Here is a 23,234-nt window from a genome sequence, read left to right as displayed (position 1 = left end):
AACCCCTGGGAGCTCAGCTCCCCAAAGGCCTTGGTGGGACTCATACATACAGCATCTCTCTCAGATGTCCAGGTAGGCACTTTAAGGCAGGGTGGGCTCTGGAACATGTGCCAGCAGAATCTGCTATACCTGTGCATCACACAAGGTTGGGATACTGTGATGAACTCTAAATCTTTCCTTTTAGCACTAACAGGATCAATGGATGTGGCCCTGAGCACAGCTGAAACTCTGGAATGCTGGTCCTTCCTTAACCCTGGCCCGTCTCTCAGATGAAACAAGGACCCTCCACCTGCCTCAAAAGCAACTTGCAGGATGGAAATCAGGAAGGCCACCAATACCTTCAGAGTGTGTCACAACAGTGCTGCCTCCAACTCCTTGACATTATACCACTACAGGCCAAGGAAGCCTCTGCCTGACAGGATGGGCCTCTGTTCCACTTGAAGACCAGCTGGGCTCTGCCCTGCCCCTTCCATGAGCTCGTAATTGTCCTGACCACTGGCAGAGGCCCAGCCATTTATTTTTAGTTGTTGGTGGGCTAGCCACTTCCTGGTTACGTGCCATTAGAGCCCTGCCTCAGAGAGGCTCAATTCACAAAACCTCTTACCCTCCAGCAGGTCTTCAATGTGCATCCCACAAGGTCACGTGGCTGCCTCCAGGCTGTGTTTAAACAGAGCCAGCCCTACCTAGCATGCTCTTATAAAGTCCTTTGAGTTGCTCCTTCAAGGCCATCTTTGGCAGAGTTGAGATGAATCTTCATTTACCAAAGGGGAAGACAACTACTTTGAAGCATGAACACAGACAGGTCTTGGAGCTTGGTGCCCACAGCCAGAGCCAAATGTGCTGTCAGTGGCTTCGGTTGATGGGGCTTGAAGACCATCCCCATCCCATAAGGTAAGAAAAGGAGGGGTGTCCTGTGGATGCTACAGAAGGAGCTACACAGAGAATGCCAACTCCCCCTGACAGAAGGAAGTAGAAACATCAAGGCCAGGCCCCTGCCTGTTCTGACATAGAACAGTGGACTTTGCTCCCAGCTGTGGCCTGGGAAGCTGTGTCTCTCCATAGCCTCCCTTCTCCTGCCTCCTTCTCAGTGCTAATAGATCACATTGTGTCCCATTGCTTGGTGACTGAGGACAGACACATGTTCCACCTTCTGTGACTGCCTTAGGAAAATTCTCAGAATTTAGAAAGAAGGGGCGGGGGGGGAGTCCAGGTCCTTGTCGCCCAAGCAGGATGCACAGATTTAAATTTAGAAGGTGTCTGTGCACGGTGCAGCTGCCATGGAATACGTGCAGACAAGCCCAGTAGATCTGCTGAACTATCCCAGCAGCCAGGGGACAGGACAGTCTTGCAGGAAAGGGCTCTACAGGACAAGTGCCTCTAGAGGGTATGTTTGCCTGCTTTTTGTTGTTGATGTTATTTTAAGACAGGATCTCACTATATAGTCCGGGGTAGCTTGGAACTTGAAATCTTCCTGCCTCCACCTCCTGGGTGCTGGGATCACAAGTACACCAGGTTAGCTACAGGAAAGCTGAGCACAGCTCCCCCAACCCCTCACCAGGAAGCCAGGTTAGAAACTAATACACCTGGCCGCCATCCCACCCCTATGGTTGCCCAGACTCCTCTAGAACCAGGCAAGCTTGGCTGGGACTGGTGGCCCCAAAGGCACACTCCGGAAGGTGGCCTATGTTTCCTGAGTCTCCCTGTAGTTCAGAACTGCCTGATGGTGTGGGAACTCCACTGGGAACCTGCTTGTACGTGTCCTGTTGTAAGACAATTAGCCTCTGTTCTAAGCTCTACCTCCACAGTCCTCCCACCTTGTCCCTTCTCCTTTATTGTTTCTTCATCCTCAAACTCATCCAGAGATGGAACCCCTGCTGTGGAGGAGGGGGACATAAGGCTAAACTGAGGACAATGTCCTTAGAAAGAATTCAGTTTATCTGTGTCACAGATGCCACTGTTGCACCTGGGCTTGGTGACCATAATCTCAGTGATGAGACAGGGAGATGGAAAGTTAAAAAGAGAATTGGGTCCAACACCAGAGGAGCCAAGTCTAGCAGGGATGTAAACACATGACCAGCAACTAAAAATACACCACGCAGTAAGTGCCAACCTAAAGCAAGCCGGCGGATCCAGGAGCCTGGAGCAGGTGGAAGAGGAGGAGACTGTGAGAGATGTGAGCTGAACCCTATTGTGCTGGCCAGCATGGGTGTTTGCAGGTAGCTGGGCCACTAGAGAGGCCAAAGCCCAGCCATGGCTAGTGCATTGTTCTCAAAAGTTCTGTCTGACACTTGCATAAACCTGCATGTTGGGAGAGGGCTGGAGCACCCTGGCCCCAGTACCTCAACCTTCATCAGCAGCTGCTTAAGGAGGGAACAGGAATCCCTGGCTGGGACAGCAAATAGTGTTCTTCCTTAGGCCAGAGCCCTTCTCTTGGCTGTCCTGGGGGCACATGGGAGGGAGCTGGCCAGGCTGTCATCATCCTAACAGCACGGTCCTCCTCCCCCTGGACTGGTTCAGCCATCCCCACACTCCTGCCACATCTGATGCCAAGTCCACATTTCCACTAAATCACGCTGTGGTGGCCTCTATCATGCCTATCCTTACTTGTAGAGTGGAATCCTTCCTAACCATGGAGACTTGGCCTAGCCTTGTCTTTCCCAAGCTGGGTTTCCCCACCTTTGAAAGGTATCTTATGCCCAGGGTGTAAGGTTCACTACACTGTCACCTGTCCGGGGCTTCAAGGCCCTGTGCTTTCTGAGGAATCCTACCACCCGTCCCGCTGCAGCTCTCCCCTGCTCCCAGCTCTTCAAGTTTGCATAACCTGCCTAGCTATGATTCTTCAGAGCCCAGCAGAGGCCCCTTCTGGTAGCGCCTCCTGCCTATTGAGGTTAGTGACTCCTTTCCAGTAGGCCTTTCTCTTCCCAGGTGCAGAAACCCACTTCTGACATGGCCTGAGGAGGGACTACTCTTTCCCGTATGGATGGATGGCACAGTGCAGCCCTTTTTGGCACTGGGAAGCCTAAGGGCCTGAGGGCCCAGGCAGGGGCAAAGGGCAGCAGAGTGGCTTCCCCATACCTCCCTCACTACCTGTGTGATGGCTCCCTGTACCCATCTGCAGAACAGGTTCCTTGGTGTTGAGGCCACAGACCTGATATGGGGAATACATGGATTGAAGGATGGGAAGTACCAGGAGGGTCTGGGCCATACCATGTCAGAGCTAAGTGCTGAGCCCTGCTATGAGAAGCACCTACCAGCTGTGGCCCTCTGCTACAGTAACTGGACCCTCTCCACAGCTGTCATACCAGTAATATCCGGAAAGATTTGAAAAGCTCCTTGCCAGGACAATCAGGGGTACTAGAAATATTAATAATAGTATGTTAATTACACACAATAGCAACTTGTGATGTGAAAAATTAAGAATTTTTAAAGTCAAACTCTGGGGCTCAAGTGATCCTCCAACTCTGCATTCCAAGAGACTGGGCTGCAGGATGTGCCACAGTGCCCAGCTAAGAAATCTCACAAATGCTCCCTGAGGTAAGCAAATGTGCATACACTGTACAAGGACACACACCACAGTGAGGGACACGTGGCTTCCAGAAAGGGTACATGTGGGGTCAGATTTCTCTAACACCAGAAGGCAATTACCCATCGCAGCCATGTGGGAAGGGTTTCCTTGGAGCTGGGCATGCTGTGTAGATTAGCGCCTGTAATCCCTTCCTAACCCCCTACTGACCCTAGGGGACTGGGAGAGACTTTGATTCTTCTGTTGCCTAAGGTAAGAAAGCAGGCTTAGAGCAGTTAGGTAATATGCCTGGGCCATAAGGCGAGTGGTTGAAGTGAATCCACCCTGGGTTTTCTAGATGTCAAATCTGTGTTTCTTTTCTCTACACCTGAATAAAGCCCATAATATGCATGATAATAGTTATAACCCATGATATATAATAATATTGTGGATACAACCCATAATAGTTTTGGTGGATTTTTCTCAGTTCAGAACCATACAGAACGACATCTCTGGATCAGTTTCTTTTCTACACAGGATCACATGTAATTTGACTTTTTTCTCTCCTTCAACAAGTGACTCATTCAAACACTTCAGAAACTGCCTCTCCTAGAGCCCTGGAGCGATGTCTGTTTTCTTCTCACCAAAAAACCTTAAATATTTTCATCTGAGGGACCACATGAGTAATTTTGAACCAGTGACTATGCCTTTGGGATAAATTCTTAAAAGACAAGTAGGCAGAAAATCACCACGCAGCCCCTACTAGCTCCAGGGAAGATGGCCCAGGGCCTTGGGAAACATCCATCCAGCTCTCAGAGCTCAACACTGCTGCCATCAGACACACGCTGCTGCAAAAACCTGTGGGTTCCTGTCACTCCCACGAAGCTGAGTGAACTGTGTTCCTGACTCATGTGTCAATACTCAGGATTGCACTGCACCTTCCCCAGGATCACATACCACCAGTAGCTAAAAGAACAGCCTTGGGGAGGCAGGGGGAGGAGGGCAGGGGTAGTGAGGTAGCTCAATAGGTAAAGGAGCTTGCAGCCAAGCCTGATGACCTGAGTTCAAGCCCTAGGAACCACATGGTAGAAGGAGAAAACAGACTCTCTAGTTGTCCTCTGACCTCTACATGTGTACTGTGGCATGCACTTGCTATGGTATATGTACACACACACACACACACACACACACACACACACACACACAAATTTTTAAAAGTAATAATAATAAAAAGAACAGAATTGGTAACAGGCAGGCATGGTGGCACACACCTGTAATCCTAGTACTTGGGATACTGAGGCGGGTTACTGTCAGTACGAGGTTAGACAGTCATGTTAATATAGTGGGTTCCAAGCCAAACACCACCCCCACCAAAGAACACTGTTGGTAACAGCAGATAGCATCCCTAGCATGTCCAATGGAGATAGAAACAGTGAAGGCCAGTGAGAGTGTCCCATGGTGGGCAGGACAGTTTTCAGATCAGGAAATGCGGGAGGCATGAGCAGCTTCCCCACTTCACTTTAGAAAATCAGGAACGATCTCTGTTTAGAAATGATGGAAACTGTAAACTTAATTTGAGGGAACTGAAAAAACAAATGTTTTCTTTGCAAAGACGGTACCTATGGTGTGACAAGGAGAAAGGGTCTGTGGTTGGGGAAAGGGCACGGCACAGGTTCTGGGCTAGCAGTTATTTGGTTCCTCACAGGTAGAAACAAGGACTTAGGAGCTACAGGTGGAGAAACTGAGGCTCTGTGAGGTCACCAAGGTCATGTCCAATGAAGATGTTCCTAATCACAATTTCTCAAGTGTTGACTCCCTGCTCCCTGTTTATGCATTCCGTACTTTGTCTGCCAAAGCCGGAAGCAGGCTCAGTCACCAACTCCTCTTCTAAAGCCTGGCTGTCCCTTCTGTGGGATGGGGCTTTGGGAGGAAGAAATTGGCTCTGTCATTTCTGCTCTTCCATCCAAGAGAGAGTGGCATGCAGTGGGTTTTCCCACCCTACCTGTGGAATCTGCTCAATGCACACACTGGGGAGCACATCCAACTCTACTCACTGAAGATCCTTGGAACCTACCAGATCTGCTTCCTCCCCACAGTCCTCTTTCTAGTCCCCTTCAGCTGCCCGTCTTGGTCTCTTAGTCGGCCTGACAGGGTGGCCCCTGACAGGCAAGTTGCAACACCCTGTATCCTCCTCAGAGCTGCTGGACTTAAAGGAAATGGAATACAGAGGATGGCAGTCTTTTGGAATGAGTCCTTTTCTTTCTGATGTAAAAAGCCTCATTTTACTTGTCAATTTGGGAAGTAGCTGCTTCTGTGGTTTCTGATCCTCATGTCCCTCAGCACTACTGTCACTGCCACGCTGCCCTCCCTGGATCTCAGTGTATCTCGTGCCACCATACCTGCACTACTGTCCCCATCTAAGGAGACAAAACATGGTTCAGCGAGGTCTGGAACTTTCCTGAGGTCACCTGGGCATTAAAGCCAGGTTACAGAGACAGTGTGTGGTTCGCTAACCCAGGGACAGCCACAAAATTCCACGTTTCATGGCTGCTGGCAAGGATTGAACATTCAGAAACATGGGGTTAAGACCTTAGACTGCAGGGTCTTCAAGAGCAGCTCCAGCTTGGTCTTCTCTGTCCTGTGTGGAAGCAAATGGAAGGCACTTCACAAGGTTTCCTGAGTGAGATCATGAATTACAGATCATCAGAGCCCTCATGGGGCCTCTGTTTTATAAGACAGAAAACTGCTCCCCAAAGAAATATCGAAGTCATTCATTTAAGCTGTAGAAACAGAGCCAGCATCAGCAATTTGCAGCTTAGGAGCTCAGGCAGGTCTCAGGTGTTAAAAAGGAATTTGCAGGGCATGGTGTGGTACATACTTTTAATCCCAGCATTCAGGAGGAAGAAGGTGAATTTCAGGTCTATATAGTGAGTTCCTTACCAGTTGGGGCTATAGGGAAGCCCTGTCTCAAAAAACCAAAAACCAATTACATAGTGAGTTCCAGGCCAGCTGGGGCTACAAGAAAAAAAAAAAAAAAAAAAAAAAAAAAAAAAAAAGGAAAGAAAGAAAGAAATTAAATTTGATGAATTTGATGCTGGGTGTGGTGGCATGGTGGTGCATGCCTTTAAACCCTACACTGGGGACACCAAGGTAGGGAGATAGTGGTTCTAGTCAACCTGAGTCCAGAAGCAATGGCAGTGTGTGTGACATCCTGGTCCCTGAAGGCCAGCTGAATCTGAAAATCCAGGGGTTCTGGCATCTGCTGGGGCCACAGAGCTCACCTTGCCTTGTTCCCTCACAGTCCCATTATTATCATTATATTATTGCCATCATCTTATAGATGAGCCAACTCAGCCTGGTGGGGATTTCATCTTAACCCTGAGAAGGACGAAGAACTGTGTAACGGATATAAATTCATATCATAGAACTTACATTAAAAAACTGGGTAACTAGGTCAGGAGCTGTGGTGCACACCTTTAATCCCAGCACTCGGGAGGCAGAGGTAGATGGATCTCTGTGACTTCAAAGCCAGCCTGGTCTCCATAGTGAATCCATGCCAGCTGGGGTTACAGGGAGACTCTGTCTCAAAAAGACCAAAAAATAATAATAATAATAATAATAATAATAATAAATTAAAAACAAAACAAAACAACTGGGTAACGCAGGTCGATGGACAGCAGGGGAGCAGGAAGGGAAGAAGCCAGGGACTATTGACTCCTGGGGCACTCAGGTCTGTGTGCCTGAAACTCAGGTTTCCTGTACTTCACTATGTTCCCCATCACCCCAAATTGGCTGGGGACCCTGAAGCATCAGGTACCAACTCCCTCTGTTGTTTTCACTCTTGTATTACTAAAGTGAGAAAAGGTGCCCACGAGTTTTTGAAGCACAAAAATACACAACTTATAACTGACGGTGATCTGTTTTATTAATAGAACACATGTCATGAGGCCCTGACTCAGTCCTGATCCCCTGTGTGGAAAGCACCACAGATCACCTCTGCCTTGCCCCTGAATTTCCCCAATACTCTTTTTCTGTCCACGCAGGGCCCACCCCTCCACAGCATCACACACCACTACCACCCACAGGCATTCCCTCCAGACTTCCTCTTCTCGCTTACCCTGGCAAGGTTTTTTTCTTTTTTTAAAAAAAACACCAACAATCTTCCTTTAGTACTTTCCCTCAAATATTTTCAGACAATTAATTCACTGTTAATTAGCTGAGGAGGCTTTCTTAATACTTTGTAAATAGAAAGCTGGGCCCAGCAAACTCTCTTAACAAATTTCTTCCCTCCCTCCGTCCCTCCCTCCCTCCCTCTCTCCTCCCATCTTGCCTTCCTTCCCCTCCTCCCTCGCTCTTTCCTTCCCTCCCTTTCTCTTGTCTTCCCTCCTGTCCTTTCTTCTCCCCTCCTTCTCTCCTCTCTAGTTTGTTTTATGATGGGCTGGGATGGAACCTAGGGCCTCGCACGTGCTGGGCAGGTGCTCTAGTGCTGAACAACATGCCAGCAGCAAATATATTTTTAACAAACTATGTTAGGGAGAAAAGAGGATGCTTGCTGGGGGAGGTTACATTTCAGGCAGAAATGCTCTGGGAGTGAGTTGTAATGACCATGTTCTAGGGTACCATGGGCTGTAGCTCCCTGTTGCCTATCTATGGCAGCAGTGGCACGCCTTCTTCCCCAGGCCCTCCTCACCCCCTTTCCAGTCAGTGGTCAGGACTCCCATGTGGAGGACCAAGGGGTTTCCAGTGAGTCACAGAAGCAGCTGGCAGACTGTGTGTACACCCACCGTGGTTTTTTAAGGCTATGTTTAGAAAGTCACAGGAAATGGCTTTCTGGTATTTCCACCTGTGCAGATGTGGCTACCATACTTCTACCTTGGCCTGCAATCTCCTTGCTGCACCCTGCCCTGGGTCCCCTCTCCTCAGGACACTGGCTCCCAGGTTCAGAGGCCTTCCTGGTAGTAAGCCATCTTTCCTGCTTACCACTCCACCAGCATTAAGTGTACAGAGGGATTCCTGATAGCCCTGAGCTTGGCAGGGTTGCCTAACCTAATCTAACCTAACCCTTTCTATTCCTCTCTGACAAGTCTTTAGGGTTTGGTTAAATCATCAAAGATGTGTGATAGCACAGGTTAGAGGGACTTTGTTGTCTGTGTGGTCTCTCTCAACCTGGCTTTCAACCCCTGCTGCCATAGACTCTTCTGGGGTGATCAAGAACCCCAGTGCCTGGACCATGCCAAAAACTAAAGACAACAGGATCTAGGGATGAGGGAGGCAGGTGTCAGTCTCCATCAAGGCTCCCCAGAGGTCTCAACAACAGCTTAGAGAGACAGGGTTCCCCATAGCTACTGTCCTCCCTTCTCCCAGAAAACTCCTATTCATATGTTAAGGCCCCAATATCCTGACAGCCCTAACGCTGCAGGATCTGGGGATGTCTCTGTGCCTCAGAGGCCCAGGGTCAATGCCTCAGCATTCACATACCAGGTCTGTGGCTTTTCTGTTCAGGGGAGGTAAGGCCACACAATCACAACAGTTACGAGCTCCCCTAACCCTTGTCCACCAGACATAGGGGACCAGTGGCCTCCTTGCCAGATCCATTCCACAGTGATAAATCCTGACCATAGCCTGTCATTTGGAAACTTCAAGGTAGACATCTCATGACTCACATCTGAAACATTTCTGGTCTGGTCAAATTTGAGTTACAAACTCTTCTAGCTCCTCAACAAACACTGGGGCTGTTTCCATCCAGTCCCAGAGTCAAATGTGGATGATGAGGCAGTTTCAGGACAGAGAGAGGAGCTAATGGACAGCACAGTGAGACAGTCTGTATTCCTCTCAACCATGAAGGAACCATCACCACTAGCACAGGAGTACCATATGCACTTAGAGAAAGATTGCTAGTTTTGGGGACTGGACAGACTGGGCTGTGAGTCACTGGGTATGTACCTCTCTTTGCACAACACCCCATCCAAAGCAAACATGCAGTGAGGAGCTTGAACTCATACTCTGCCAACATTAGTATAATGGTTACTGAGACCTTATAGAAAAGCATGTGTTCAGATGACATGAGAGATAGGTGTGTCTCAGCAGAGCATTCAGAACATACCCAGGATAGAATTGCTGGAGAAATGCTGCAAGTATGGTACAGTGCAGACAAGCAGTTGCCAGCCACGACCACATTCTCCTTTCTTTTTCCTCAGGATCCCTGTGCTGTTTGGGTCAGCAGTTAACAGCTGGGAGGCAGTGCCAGCCAGTGAGATGAAGCTGGGGCCTGCTATGGATCACTCAGGAAAGTTTGCTGTCCTCGTCTGAGCCTAGCCCCTTCCTCCCCTGATTTCCTGTTTGGTATTCCTTGCGTGAGAGCACATGGCTGAGGCAGGGTCCATGGAGATGAACTCCACAGATAAGTAAGATCTGCTGGACAGACCTCTGCATGTCCTGCATGACTCTGTGGCATTCAATCCCACACAGTAGGACAACACATGGTTCTGGTACAAAGGGAACAGTGTCCTGGGTTATCCTACCTCAGATCCCTCACCTGTGAAATGGGGATGGTAATATCAATCCTTAGAAAGAATGCAAGATAACATAGGAAAAGTGCCTAAAGTGGGGTAGGCTGATGACACTCAGTGACTAACAGGCATCAATGGCTTTCCCTCAGGTAAGTTGTCCAAACCATCCTAGCAAACTCCAAAGGTTAAAATAGAAAACAAAGGTAAATTGGATACTTAATTGAGCACTGTCTAGAGGAAGGCTGAGAAACATGGACAGACAGAGGGCCACGGCACAGCCTCAGACGCACCTAGAAGCCAGCAGGCGGCTGAGCAGGGAGACCCACGCCATTTCAGGGTCAGCGTCAGATTTACAGACACCGGCAGTTGTGTAAATGGCTCTGTCGAAGGCAGCACTGAAGCTGCTGCAGGTTGCTCCAGTTGTTTTGTCAAGCATTTCCTGCCTGTAGCTTCATTTGCTTCTTCCCAGGGCTTCTGCAGGTCTGAGTGAACCAACTGAAGACAGCAATGCAGGGGTGAGGGTCTCCCATCCCAGACTCATAGCCTCAGCTGTGCTGGCCCTGCTCAGAGCCTTGGGGATGTACCCTCTTGGGGGCACAGCACAGTTACCCTGTGACTGCAAGAATCCTAGAGAGGAAGGAACCCCCCCCCCAGGCCCTTTCCGTATGTGATCTCTGCAATCTGACAGCCCATGGCCTACATGGTAGGGAAGAAAACTGAAAGCTTGGGATGGCTCAGCAAGGACCACTCAGAGGCTTGGACTCACCAGAGTGGGGACTTCTGCTGTATGGGAGGCTGTGCCCCCTGTCTTGGGAGAAGGCTATGTGGTTGCAACTTTGGGCTGGGTGATGACTTGACTGAAAGAGGTAGGCTGTCTTGACCCTTGAGAGACCACAAGTCCTTTGAGTTTTCAGCTCTCTGCCTTTACGCCTTAGTGTTCCTCCAAGTACCATAATAATGTCCTGGCATTTTCCCAATATGTGATTTATTTAAATGTAAAAGTGTGTTGGAAAGATGAATATATACGCTCCTGCAAGAGCCCATGCTTAGAGAGTAGGCTAAGCTCTATAACTAGCAGTCCTGGGCTGTGTATGTTCCCACAAAGTCCACGCCTAGAAAGTAGGCTGAACTCTAGAATCAGAAGTCCTGGATCCAAATCCTTCCTCTTTACGTCACATTGTCAGCCAAAGGAAATAAAGCCAGGATCACTAGTCTTCAAGACTCCTTCCCACTGGCCTGGGTTTTTCTCCCCCCCCAAAAAAACCACAGTGACTTCCATTCCACAGATAGCAAATGACACACATATGCAATACACACATGCACATACATTTGCAAATGTGTACACAAATATGAAAACATGCATACACATGTGTATGTGCACACACATATGTACACACTCAACCGGGTTCATTTCTGAATCAGACTCTTTCCTTTGGCACACACAGAGATATTTCCGATGCGTCATTCAGGGAACTTGGAACGAGTGAATACAACTATTCCCACCCTACTTTTAGAACGTCACGCAGAGCTTTGCCTTAACTTCAGATGTTTTTCTGGAAACATCAAAAGGTGGGCTGCTTCTTTTCTTCCTGTACTCTAAAAAAGGAAGCCTTTTAAAATTGTTTATCCAAGCATCATAGTCAAGCAAAGTAAACAAAGCCCCACTGACTTCATCCGGCCGAGTTTATCTCATGAGCTAGCTGACACTGAGCTGTAAGACGGATGCTTGAGATTTGGGGTGCCCAGTGCAACAGATCTTTCAAGGGTATCTCCCATATATAACGACAACTGCAACTGATTTTAATGGAGAATAATGCAGCAGTTCAGAGTATTCCTGTCTCGGGCTTCTCCAGTGTGCAGAGAACTGGGCTTAATAACAGCACAGTCCCTACAGCAAAAGCTTCAGGGATAACCCTGGAATATTACCTCTCAAACAACAGTCTCACAAACATTACCAGGGTAGACTGCAGGGCACTAAGACTATCACAGCTGTAACAAGGAAGAATTTAGTCAATAATCTCAATTACCAGGACACGTGCATACATCTGGCTTAAAAGGGGCTCCTGGCAAATCAAATTCGCAGATCTTTGTGGACAACCCCCCCCCCAGCAGTCTGTGTCCTGTGAGCTTCTCTCTGTGTAGATATAGCTCTCTCCTTCTAGGAGACTCCCAGGCCTGCTGTCATGGCTCCCCTGCCCCTCTTTCCAGCAACATCACTTAATTATCTACTTTCCCATCAGATAGACAGGATGGCATTTCTGGATCTGGGCAGAATGGCAGAGATTCATACTAGGCTGTAGGGAAATCACTGTGCTCAGTCACTGGGAACTCAGCTTTAGAGACTTAGACAAAAAATAAAAAAACAGACCTGGAGACTTTTCAGTCACACACACACACACACACACACACACACAAAAAAAAAAAAAAAAAAAAAAAAAAAAAAAAAACAACTGAAAGACAGCACATGGGGTTGGGGGCACAGCTCAGTAGTATAGTGTTTCCTGAGCACATGTGAGGCCTTGGGTTGAAATTCTAGTACAAGGAATAAAAAGATTATGGGGCTGGAAGCTACAAACTGACTTAGGCAATAAGCCCAGAATTGGTGTACATGTGTGTACATGTGTCTGAGTGCATGCGAGTCTGTACCCATGTATGCTTGTGCATCAACACTCATGTACACATGCAGGTGTAAATGTGTATTGTGCACGTGTCTTTGCATGTGCATACCCACATGTTGTGGTAGTTAATCTTGACCATCAACTTGACTGGACTAAGAAAAGCCCAGGAGACTGGTACAGCACACCTCTGGGTGTGTCTGAGGGTGTTTCAGGAGAGAATGAACTAGGTTGGAGGACAGGCCCCAGAATGTGGGCAGTGCCATTCCCTAGGCTGGGGACCTGATGGAGCAAATGGGGAAGAGGAAAGCCCTAGGGCAGGCATGCTGTTTCTCTGCTTCCTGGTCTCCATGAGCTTCTGTGCTCAGCCTCACCCTCTCCACCATGATGGAACAAAACCTCTGAAAGCAGGGGTCAGAATAAATCCCCCTTCCTTGTTTTGCTCGGGTAATCTGTAGCAGTGCTTTGTATGTGTATGCTTTCATGTAAACACACATGTGTGCACACACGTATGTATGTATATAGACACACGTGCACACACATGTCTTTGGTGTGTTCTTGTAGCCAATGTGATCTTTTGAGACTTTTCTTATGCACCTGACTTGAAGTACTTTGTAAACTTCTCCTGTTAATCCTGTTAATTTAAATTAAACTTGAGTAGCCTTCCTGTATCCATCTGAAGTCCCTTGAGAGAAAAATCAGCTCCTGCTTTGAGAGGAAGCACTTTATAGAGGCACTATAGGACTCCTTGCCTGGCACAGACTCCTCTGTAAACCCGCCCACCCATCTTTGGTTTCTCACCTGAGTTTCTAAACAGCCTGCAGGCAGGCTCTGATACAACAGAGATTGCTGGTCAGCCATACTGTCGCACTTATATAACCACATGTAATTTTTAACCCAGATACATCCATGGAAAACAGAATCAAGAAGGAAGACAGAAGGGGTGGAATAGAGCAGAAGGGGGCTCTCTGCAGCACTGGGGTACTCACCGTGGTCGTGGGCGAACACCAGCAGGTTCAGCCCCCTCAGCATCTGAGCCAGCTCGTCATAACGGCCACAGTGCTCCCCAGCACCATGGGACACAAAGATGAGGGCCCTGGAAAGCAAGAAAAGAAAGGTTAGGACAGCTACAGACAGAACTGGAGCAGCTGGGGAGCTCATACCATGCCAGCAACAGGACAGAACTCAAATCCCAGCTCTACCTGCCAATCAGTCAGAGGGCTGGTGATAAACATAGCTCCAGAGTCAGTGTGTGGAGCCCAGAGCCCAGCTCTCTGGGTGTGCTCTTAACAAAGTGCCATCCCACCCGACTTCACCTGGAAAGTCAGTGCCCATGAGGTTATGACTTCTGCTGGGCCCAGACAGAGAACTGGAACAAAGCAAAGTGATACCCTTAGCAGGACCGTTTGCTTCTGGGTGATAGCACAGGGCACTTGGATTTTAAAATATCCAGGTTTCAAGCAGAATATCCATGATGGGGAGTCCGAGGCCCCTTTGGGTGAGGAATGGTGCTGAGAGTGACTGCCAGTTTCAGCCCATGATAATGATGGAACGAGAGAGAAAGTCACCATTTACCTGCTTTCCTGCCTATCGGCTCCTCTGCCAACTGCACAAAGATTTTAATCCTCTGTCATTATCTGTGTTATTTCCTCTACAGATTCAAGTAGAATTCAAAGAAGTTAAGTACAGAAGCCACAGAGTAGGTCAGTAACATATCAGTCAGAATATGTTACCTCTTGGCTTTCAGGTCTCCAATGGGTGCCACAAGGCTTAGAATACAAAAGTCACCATGCCGCCTGGGATGGCCCTTCCCCAGGCCCTTCTGCCCTGCCCAGTCCCCAGCCTAAATCACAGGTTATGAAAGCCTTGGTCACTTGTTTGCTTCCTGGCTTCTCCACCACCTGACTGCCCCAGCTTTACACCTTGGGCTGGCTGCTGCACATGGGTTAGGTAAGCGACCAGCCTACTCAAAAGCTGTGTTCTTTCCACAGTGACTCCCCAGCCAAGCCACACAGGCTGCTGACAATGCCAGTCTGTCTTACCCTGCTTTGTATTTTAGTCTTGGAGCAAACCGTCTTTAGCATATGTACTTCCTGCCTGTTCCTAAAGATGCATGAGACCCACTTCCTCCACCTGTGAGCTTCATAGACACATAGTTGCTGCATTCATCAGACATCAATGGGCAGTGACACCTGCCTGCATGGCATCCCTGGGGTCATCAGACAGGTGTATTCTGCATTTTCCTCAGTAGCTGGGGACCATCCCTGGGACCTCATCAGCCAATGCCCTCCATCTTCACGAGGACTTCACTTCCCAAGGGATGGCTCAGGGGTGTCCACCCTGACAGGCTGCTGTGGTGGCTCAGCCCATGGTTACCAACAAGCAAGTGGTCAAGCTGGATCTTACAGTACACAGCCAGGGGCCAGCAGCAGGGCATCTCTGAGTTTCATTTAAGGTTGGAAGGAGCAGAGCATGCACTGTGGAATCTTACTGCTATTTCTGAGCTACAGTGTCCCTGGGGACATCCTGGGTGGCCCATGGGCTCTATCCATAGAGGCATGGAGCCTCAGGAACTTGCTGCTGTCACCCCTTGGAAAGAAGCTGGTCTCTTAGCTGCCCATTACAGGGGCAAGGTCACCAAGCCCTTCTCTGCACCTGCCAGATTGGCTCTCCTCTGTTCTACCTCAGGCCAGGTGGGCATGCTCAGATCCACACTTTGATCCCAGTGGGCATGCTCAGACCTACTCTCTGATCCTAGCCTCAATTCGGTCCTCAGCTTCTGTGACAGGGAAGTGGGTTTCCCTCAGCTCCTGGGTTCAGGTCTGGCACAGACCTCATTCTGATAAGTCAGTTCGTCTCCTCCATCCTCCACATCCACCCCTCCCCCTGCCTTGTTCTCCAGGTGTGAGTCTGTGGTAGATTCTGTCTGGCCAAGTGAAATCAAGTCAGGCTTCCCTGCTGTTTGAAGCTCTCCAGAGACCTCTCACTGCAGCAAGACAAAGACACCTGGGAAATCCCACCGCATTCCTCCTCCTCCCCTTTCCTGTTCAGGGGCCTTAAGCCTCCTTCCTGGTTCCCAGAGATGCCAATTGGGGCATGCTGCCAAATGGTTGGCTGGGATGGATCCATGTCTGCCCATCTCCACGGTAGACGTACACTCCCCATGGCTGGTCACCCAGCCGTGCATGTTACTAAACACCCAGTTCAGAAGATACCGTACTCCCCTCTCCCAAACAGGTTTGAGTTGGCTTGGGTACATTTCCTAGTCCGTGCTTTCCCACCTTTGCCCCTGTACCTGCCGAGGCTCCTGTCTACCTTCTGGTCTTCACATCCCAGCCTTGTCTGTCCTGTGGTCACCGGCTAGGGAGGCTCCTTTAGCACTTGTCACCACCCATAGTCACTTAACCGCTTTCTTAGATCTCCCTAATCAGCATGTGCTCCTGGAGGGCAGAGGTCCTATCTGTCTACTGTGATCTCCCCAGCTGAGACACACAACAGTGCACAGGAAAGTGGAGTCAGGACCTGATTAGAGGACTCCTCCAGCAGGCCTGGCCTGGATTCCTCTGTTATTGCTGTACAAAATGCAGGCTGAGGCAGGAGTGACCAGAAGCCCCAAAGCCAGCCTAGGAACTCATTTGTGGCTCTCTGCCACCTGGCTTTCCCATGGCTTTGCCCTCCCCCCTACTATAGACAAAGCTACTGTTACATTCCCCTAAGTCCCTCTGCTCTATGTACCTCATCCAATCAGGTCCCAGCCTGGTCCTGCCCTTCACACTGACAGAGATCCACCTGCCTCTGTCTTCTAAGTGCTGGGATTAAAAGTGTGCATGCACCACTATACCTTCACATTGTCACTTGGTATAATGGGCCAGCCCCCAGCTCCAGCTTTGCTGGACAACCACATTCACCCCCTAGAAGCTAGCTGCCACTTGAACGCTTCTCCTTAGTGGTTTCACAGAACACCGGGATTAAACTTCTGCTTTGAAAGCATCCATGACTGAGCACAAGAAACTGAGACATGCAGTCATTGTCATCCCAGAGATTGGGAGGCCAGGAACCAGAGCAGCCTGGTGTTGCAGAATGCTGTCCTCCCAGCCCCACATGACTGCTGCTGTGTTGAAATCAGAACAGCTGTGATTACCTGAAAGAGGCTCTCTCAGGATCAGGCCTATCATCATTTCCTCACAGAAGGTGGGTGGAGGGGTCATGAGACCCCCAACCTGAGACCCCAGACACTTCCTGCTATCCTCCCAATCCTGCCCTGTGTAATTCTACCATAGCTGTGCATGTTTTCAGAAGGTGTCAGAGTAGAGAAGCAGAAGGCTGACTGAAAGGGGGGCATGATAAAGAGGGGAGGGGGGTTCCCACAATACAGCTTCTATAAGGTAGTCATCTGTGATGGGGTGAGACTTTTTGGAGATGCAGCTGTTTTAGGGTCACCCACACTCCTGTAATTCTTCAGCCATGATCGTGTAGCCTCCCATAAACTCCCCGAGCTGGACTTGGCCTGTCATTGGTACCCTATTTAGGGTGAGAAGATGTTTGTTCACATTTCTGCAAAAATGTCAGGCAATACTTAGCTTGGTTATCGGTAACTTGCTTGGACAAGTCCTCTGACCACTTTAAGCCTGTATCCTCAGTATGTGAGAGAAAGATAGAAGCCCATGTATACAAGATGGCAGTCACCATGGTGCCCAATATAGCCCAGAAGTATGACTGGGAGCTTGTTAGTGCCAACCCCTGGGTACTCAGAGACAAATATATAGTGTCACCCCTGCCTGTACACACTTGTAGTCTAGCAGGAAAGATGCTCAGTAGGAGGGGACACAGGCATGAGCACACACAAGTGTCAGCAGGAGAGCCCTACTTGGACTTAAAGGAGTGGCATGGGAAGAAAGGTCTCGGAGGGAGCATCTGAAGGCCAAAGGCTCAGTGAGTGCTGCCCCAGTGAGGACAGGTGCACCAAGTCCAGGCACGGGAAGAATCCAGTAGCCAGGTAGCCAGGCACTACTTGGTGGTGGTGATGGAGGGGGAGGAGTTCCAGGGTGTAGACAGCATGAGGGAACTGGTACCAAGCAAGGTGGTAGCCTGATAGAACTTCAGTTTGGCAAAGCTATTGGGGCTTCTGTGAAGCATAAAGCCGGGGGCAGGAGGATGCTTGTCAGGGAGCTGATGCAGCTGAGCTCTGAGCAGGTGCCAAGGGAAGTGGTCCAGTACCTCCCCTGGCATCCTACATCCTCAACAAAGGATGGTAGCTGAGCATCAGCAGAGCTGTTTGTGCCGACAGGACAGGACCCACAGCAGTAAAAACTGGGTTGCAGAAGAGGCTGCACAGATCTTTTTCCTGGAACTTCCCTCTGGCTGCAGCCAGACGGGAGCCAGGCGTTCAGGGGGAAGGCAGTGGCTGTGGGAGGGGCAGCAGGCCCCAGAAGCAGATGGCCTGCCTGGCACCCAGCCCTGGGAGGAGGGGCCTCCCTGGAAGCCATTTGGAGATGAAGAAGCCAGAGCCATAGAGCTTCTCAGATTGAGTGAGCCCTTGCTGGGTGTCATGATCTCCCAGCATGCTTCTCCTCAGCAAAAATGAACTTGCCCTTTCCTAACTGTTTAGGTGACCTAGGCTTATTTGCATTCTGGAAAAGTAGGGATAAGCCCACTACCACCTATTTCAGATGGTATCACAGGTAAACAAGGTGCAGATGGACTATTTCAGTGTTCTGTCCCCGGGAAAGCCCTTAGTGACCATCCCTGGTCCATGTACAGCATGAAGACTTGGGTTCAAGCTTGACCCTCCTGGAAGCTGGCCCTCCATGGATCTTGATGTCTCCACCTGTGAAATGGGGACCCCAAAGCCAAATCATAGGACTTCTGAGGTGGAACGAGATATGGGAGCAGAAGTAAACCAATGCTTTCTGAGCCCCCCTGTCTTTGCAGCATCTGCTCTGCCTCACCAACCCCTGGGTAGTGAGGGAAAGGTTCTGTGACCATGGACCTGTTACATTCTTATCATCCCCCACCAGTCATCTGTTCCTTGATGCTGAGCAGGAGCTCTGGGAAGAAGGGCAAGAAACAGGTAGCAACCATGGCCACCTGGAGGGACAGAACACAGGGCTGAGAGGACGAGGACAGTCCCCTCTGTTCCCCACAAGACTTTAGACATGATGGGCCATTTCACCTGCTCTGCTCATCTGTGGAACAAGGCCCAATGTCTTCTAGCACTGAGTGAGGAGGTGCTCAGCTCCATCTTGCCTGTCCTTCCATGTGCTACAGGTGTCATTGAGGGGGAACCAGATGTTGGATGGAAGAAGTACCCTGCTCATTTGTCAGGACAAACTTGGAGAACCACCAGCTTCTATCAAAGAAAATGTCTTGTCAGAGGGGTGCATCGCCCATTCCCACCATCAGGCAACAGCTCAGCCAGGGGAAGTCTGGACACCATGAACACCAGCTGCAGTGTCCCTCTTAGCATCTCCCAGAAAGGGTCATGCCTGTTCCCCCTTGCTTATTTCCTAGCATTCTACTCACTTAACTGCTTGCTTCATCACCCACATCTCCCAAAACTTCTGCCTGCCAAGTTTTATGGCTGTAAAACATTTGAAAGGCGCGGCTGTTAGTCTGCGGGTGGGACTGAGAGAGTAAGCTGGGTCTCTTCCTATAACTAAGACAGGAACCTTCCAGGCTCTGAGGAAACCCAAATTTAACTCTTATAGGGGCTCAAGAGGGCCAGGCTCCTCCCTGCCTCTGGCAATTCTCCCTGGCAGAAACAGGGTAAGGGACAAGGATAGAACCATACCTGCCAAGGGCCATGAAATCTAGAGGAAACTAGAAATAGACTTGTCTTCTGTGACATGAATCAATAAGACTAGTCTCAGTGGGTTATGCAATCACTAATTGAAGGAGCTGTGGAAAGGAGCCCAGCATGTGCCTGGAACTGAGTGAAGGTTCTATAACACTCACACTGACAACTGCCACCTGCCTGGCCAGGTGCTGGTTTAAGAGTTATTACTCAGAAGAGTTAACTCACTGAACCCTCAAATAACCACAGGAGTTGGCACTGTTATGGTCTCTATTCTATGGATGAGGAAATCAAGGTTCAGAAAAGCTAACCAGCTTATCTGAGCTCATAAAGCCCAGGTAACTTGCAAGTTTGCCTTCCTGGTCATGATGTAAGAGAATCACAAGAGGAAGACACTACATATTTCGTTATGTTATGGTGAATTATCAACCTTCTGTCCTGCTTCTCCATAGAAGTGTTTGTCTCTGTGTCAGTCAGGGTCAGCTGTAGGGGGGCACAAAAGTCTCCTCAGTCTGACCACTTACCTACCCCTTTGGCATCCTGCCCCTGCCATCCCCTCTCCCACCCTGTCCTCCAACCTCAAAGACAGATGTTGGTCTCCCAGTACCCTAGCTCTGCCTACAATCCCCCACCCCTCAGCCTGCCATGAGCTGGCCTCCAATCCTATGAACAATGCTGAGCTCTTTACCACTCCTAGGGCCCTAGAACCTCTGTCTATATTTACTTCATTTAGCATCTGTCAGGATCTGGGTAAATAGATTATTTGTTCTTTAAGAATAAAGACCACACTCCACTGATTCATCTTGGTGTCCTGTGCCCTGCAAGAGCATTGCCTCTGCTTCATAAAAGCCAGATGGATGGATGAATAGACTGATGGTTGGATGGGCGGGTGGATAGATGGACAGATAGATGAATAGACAGAAGGATGGATGCATGAATGAATGGAGGAATGGTAAGATGAATGGACGAATGTACAGATAGATGAATGGATGGATGGATGGATGGATGGATGGATGGATGGACGGATGGATGGGTAGCTGGGTGGATGGACTGATGGACAGATGATGGATGGATATATAGACGAACATATGGTATGTATGGATGGATGAATGGATGAAACTCTCCAGAGCGTTCCCTAGAGTCTCATAAGCCTCTCTTGCCACTCTTTACTCAGTGGTCCTAAAAGCACTCAGTTCTCCATGCTTTGTACCTTCTGCCCTCTGCCCAGAGAGCCTTTTGCCTACAGCTGACCCTGACTGACACAGAGACAAACACTTCTATGGAGAAGCAGGACAGAAGGAGAGGGCAACCAGGTAGGGACCATGAGCATAAGGCATTCAAGGCAAGGGAGGGGCTGTTCAGGGATGGGAAACTCATCTCTGGGAAGGTGTCAGCAGCCACCTGCAGAGCCCCACAAAGGACTGGGCTGGCTTCTCCAGGACTCAGAGGCACTATGGGCTTCAGAGCTGGGACAAACAAAGTCAAAGGCCTTTGAGGGCTAGCAGGGAGGGCTGAGATTTTGCAAACACGATAGGAATTAGATGAATCATCTGATTGAAACCCAATCCAACCTTCATTTCTTACAAAAAGGCAGGCCTTCAGCAGAAGCGCTTTCCAAGAAGAAAACAAGATTTCAATGACTCCAGACCACAGCCATTCTCTGAAAGCATTCTACCACTTAATTCACCTTTTAAAACAGAGCCCTCAAAACCAAACAGCCTGGCCTCAAGGATTCTGCCCCAGATACTGCTATCTACCCCAAACTATGCACATTCTATAGTCACCAAGCACTATGAAACAGAAGAGCAAGGCAATCAGTAAGGATCATCAAGGAAGACTACTGACTATTGCCCTGACAACAGGGCTAACAGGAAGTAGTCTTCAGGCAAGGGATCCTGAGCTTGAATCTGATCCACCATAACTTGCCTCAGAGCTTGGACACGTGACTTGACCTCCTTGTCTCAGTTTCCTCATATGTAGAGAGGAAATGAATGTCAGTTCCCACTTCCCATAAATGTGAAAACTGTACCCTAAAGAGTTCTACACCCAAAGTGGTAAGCACTGGTCCCTGTCAGCAAGTGTCAGTACAGCTTGGCATGGTCTCAGCCTTATTCCCTGTCCATGCCACCTCTTATGTTAGGAAATGGGCACAGAGATGGGATGTACTTGGTCAAACCCATACTCCAAGCATGCAAGGAGAAAGGCAGGATTGGAACATCAGCCTTCTCCTGGGACACTGAGTGGCTCCCTTGAAAGTATGATCTCACAGGAGAGCAACAAAGGATAGGCTCTGTGCTCTTGGGTAGTGAGAGGGGACAATGGGCTGTGGGTGACTTCTGTCGAGGCTTCAGAGGGGACATTTCTAACCCTAAAATTGCAGATCCCTAAAGATCTGTTGCTGGTATGACACGAGACAAATGCACAGAGATATCTGCTCATTCACCAGTGACTTCCTGAAATATTACATGCCAGGCCACCCAAGGACCTTAGGGGGAAGGCACTGGATACCGTTTCCATGGGCATTACCTCCCACCCTCCCATACACTTCCTGGAAGTCAGGAACCATCTCTTGTGTATACTTTCCCTCTCTGCCTGTACCTATGTCAACAGAAAGCTCAGAGTTTACCAGTCATAGGTGTATGAGGCCCATCTGCCCCCTGCCCTCTGGAAAGTGCAGCAGAGGTCCCTGTGTGGTTCCAGCTATCTGAACAAAGTGCCCAGCAAGTCTGTGGTGAGTGGTCCTGCATCTAGTGAGGACCCCTTCATCCTCTTCAAGACTTGTACACACTGTCCTTACCAGTGCTCCCAGAAAGAGAAGACAAGGCTACACTCCCTGCCTTCTGGACTGAACCTTTATCATGGCCTTCTTCAGATCATTGAAATTCTAGAAGAGTCTGAGTGTCCACCTGGACCTTCCACCTCATTATAGTACTAGAGAACACCAGCCTCCCCCGTGTTCTCTTTCCCTCTTGAGTCTTGTAACCACCCTGTTTTAATAGTCTAGAAGAAGTCACAGCCTCCAGGCCAAATGGCCATCTAGCCACAGTTCAAACCCCATGGTGCCATGATTCCACATGACCTCGGATGGCTGGCTATGTATTGATAGTGGAAACTCTCATAGCTACATGCATGGAGGGATGTTCTTACTCTGAGAGCTGAGTGCCTTAACAGATGCCACACTACAGAATGGGCTCCCAGATTTATCCTCGGTGACGTATAACCAAGGCCCTTCCCAGAACCAGGAGACGAGACACTGGTTATCAACCTGGGCAATATGAACATGAGCCTAGCAGAGTCTCTACCTTTCATAGGAACTCTTTATGCTGCAACTGGTTTGCATTTGTCTTGTGTCAAGCGTGAAGAACAGTATGGGTTCCTCTCCTTTCTTATGGCCACGTAGGGCCCCCAAGGCCACTCACTCAGTCCACATTTTTTTAATACAACTAAGTTTCTTTCCATAAAGATTTGCCTATGCCTATCAATATGACTTTAAGGCTGTGACCCAAGTGGGACTCTGAAACATGCTAACAGTGGTGACTGCCACCCGAGAAGACCATCAGAGTGCGTCAGGTACTCACTGGCTGCCTGGCAGCTCAGTGCCATCCAGGTCTCTGTCTACAGCCTGTGGGCATCTAAGGAGGCCCAAGGCAACCTGGCCAGGTAGGGCAACAACAACTGGGTGATCACAAACCCAGCTTGGCATGGCTCCTAATAAACCAGTTATTAAGACACTAGAAAGCCAAGTGGTATGTGTGTGTGCATGTGTGTGGTATGTGGTGTACATTGTTTCATTGTGTACACACATGAGTGTGTGT

The 23,234-nt window shown here is 49.2% G+C and overlaps 1 protein-coding gene across 2 annotated transcripts in view; it reads right to left on the bottom strand.

Annotated features, from left to right (window-relative positions):
• The window catches only part of Mgll (monoglyceride lipase), a 102,734-nt gene that overhangs the window by 49,932 nt on the left and 29,568 nt on the right, over positions 1-23,234 (bottom strand). For both annotated transcript variants that reach the window (XM_008828562.3, XM_008828561.3), the window contains exon 3: positions 13,616-13,722. In XM_008828562.3, the coding sequence (XP_008826784.1) occupies positions 13,616-13,722 (107 nt within the window). The remainder of the gene's footprint in view (positions 1-13,615; positions 13,723-23,234) is intronic.

This window comes from Nannospalax galili, unplaced genomic scaffold, assembly GCF_000622305.1.
Source record: "Nannospalax galili isolate Female #2095 unplaced genomic scaffold, S.galili_v1.0 scaffold332, whole genome shotgun sequence".
Taxonomy (NCBI): domain Eukaryota; kingdom Metazoa; phylum Chordata; class Mammalia; order Rodentia; family Spalacidae; genus Nannospalax; species Nannospalax galili.
Note: the sequence above shows the minus strand (reverse complement) of the source record. Positions and strands in the feature narration are given on the sequence as shown.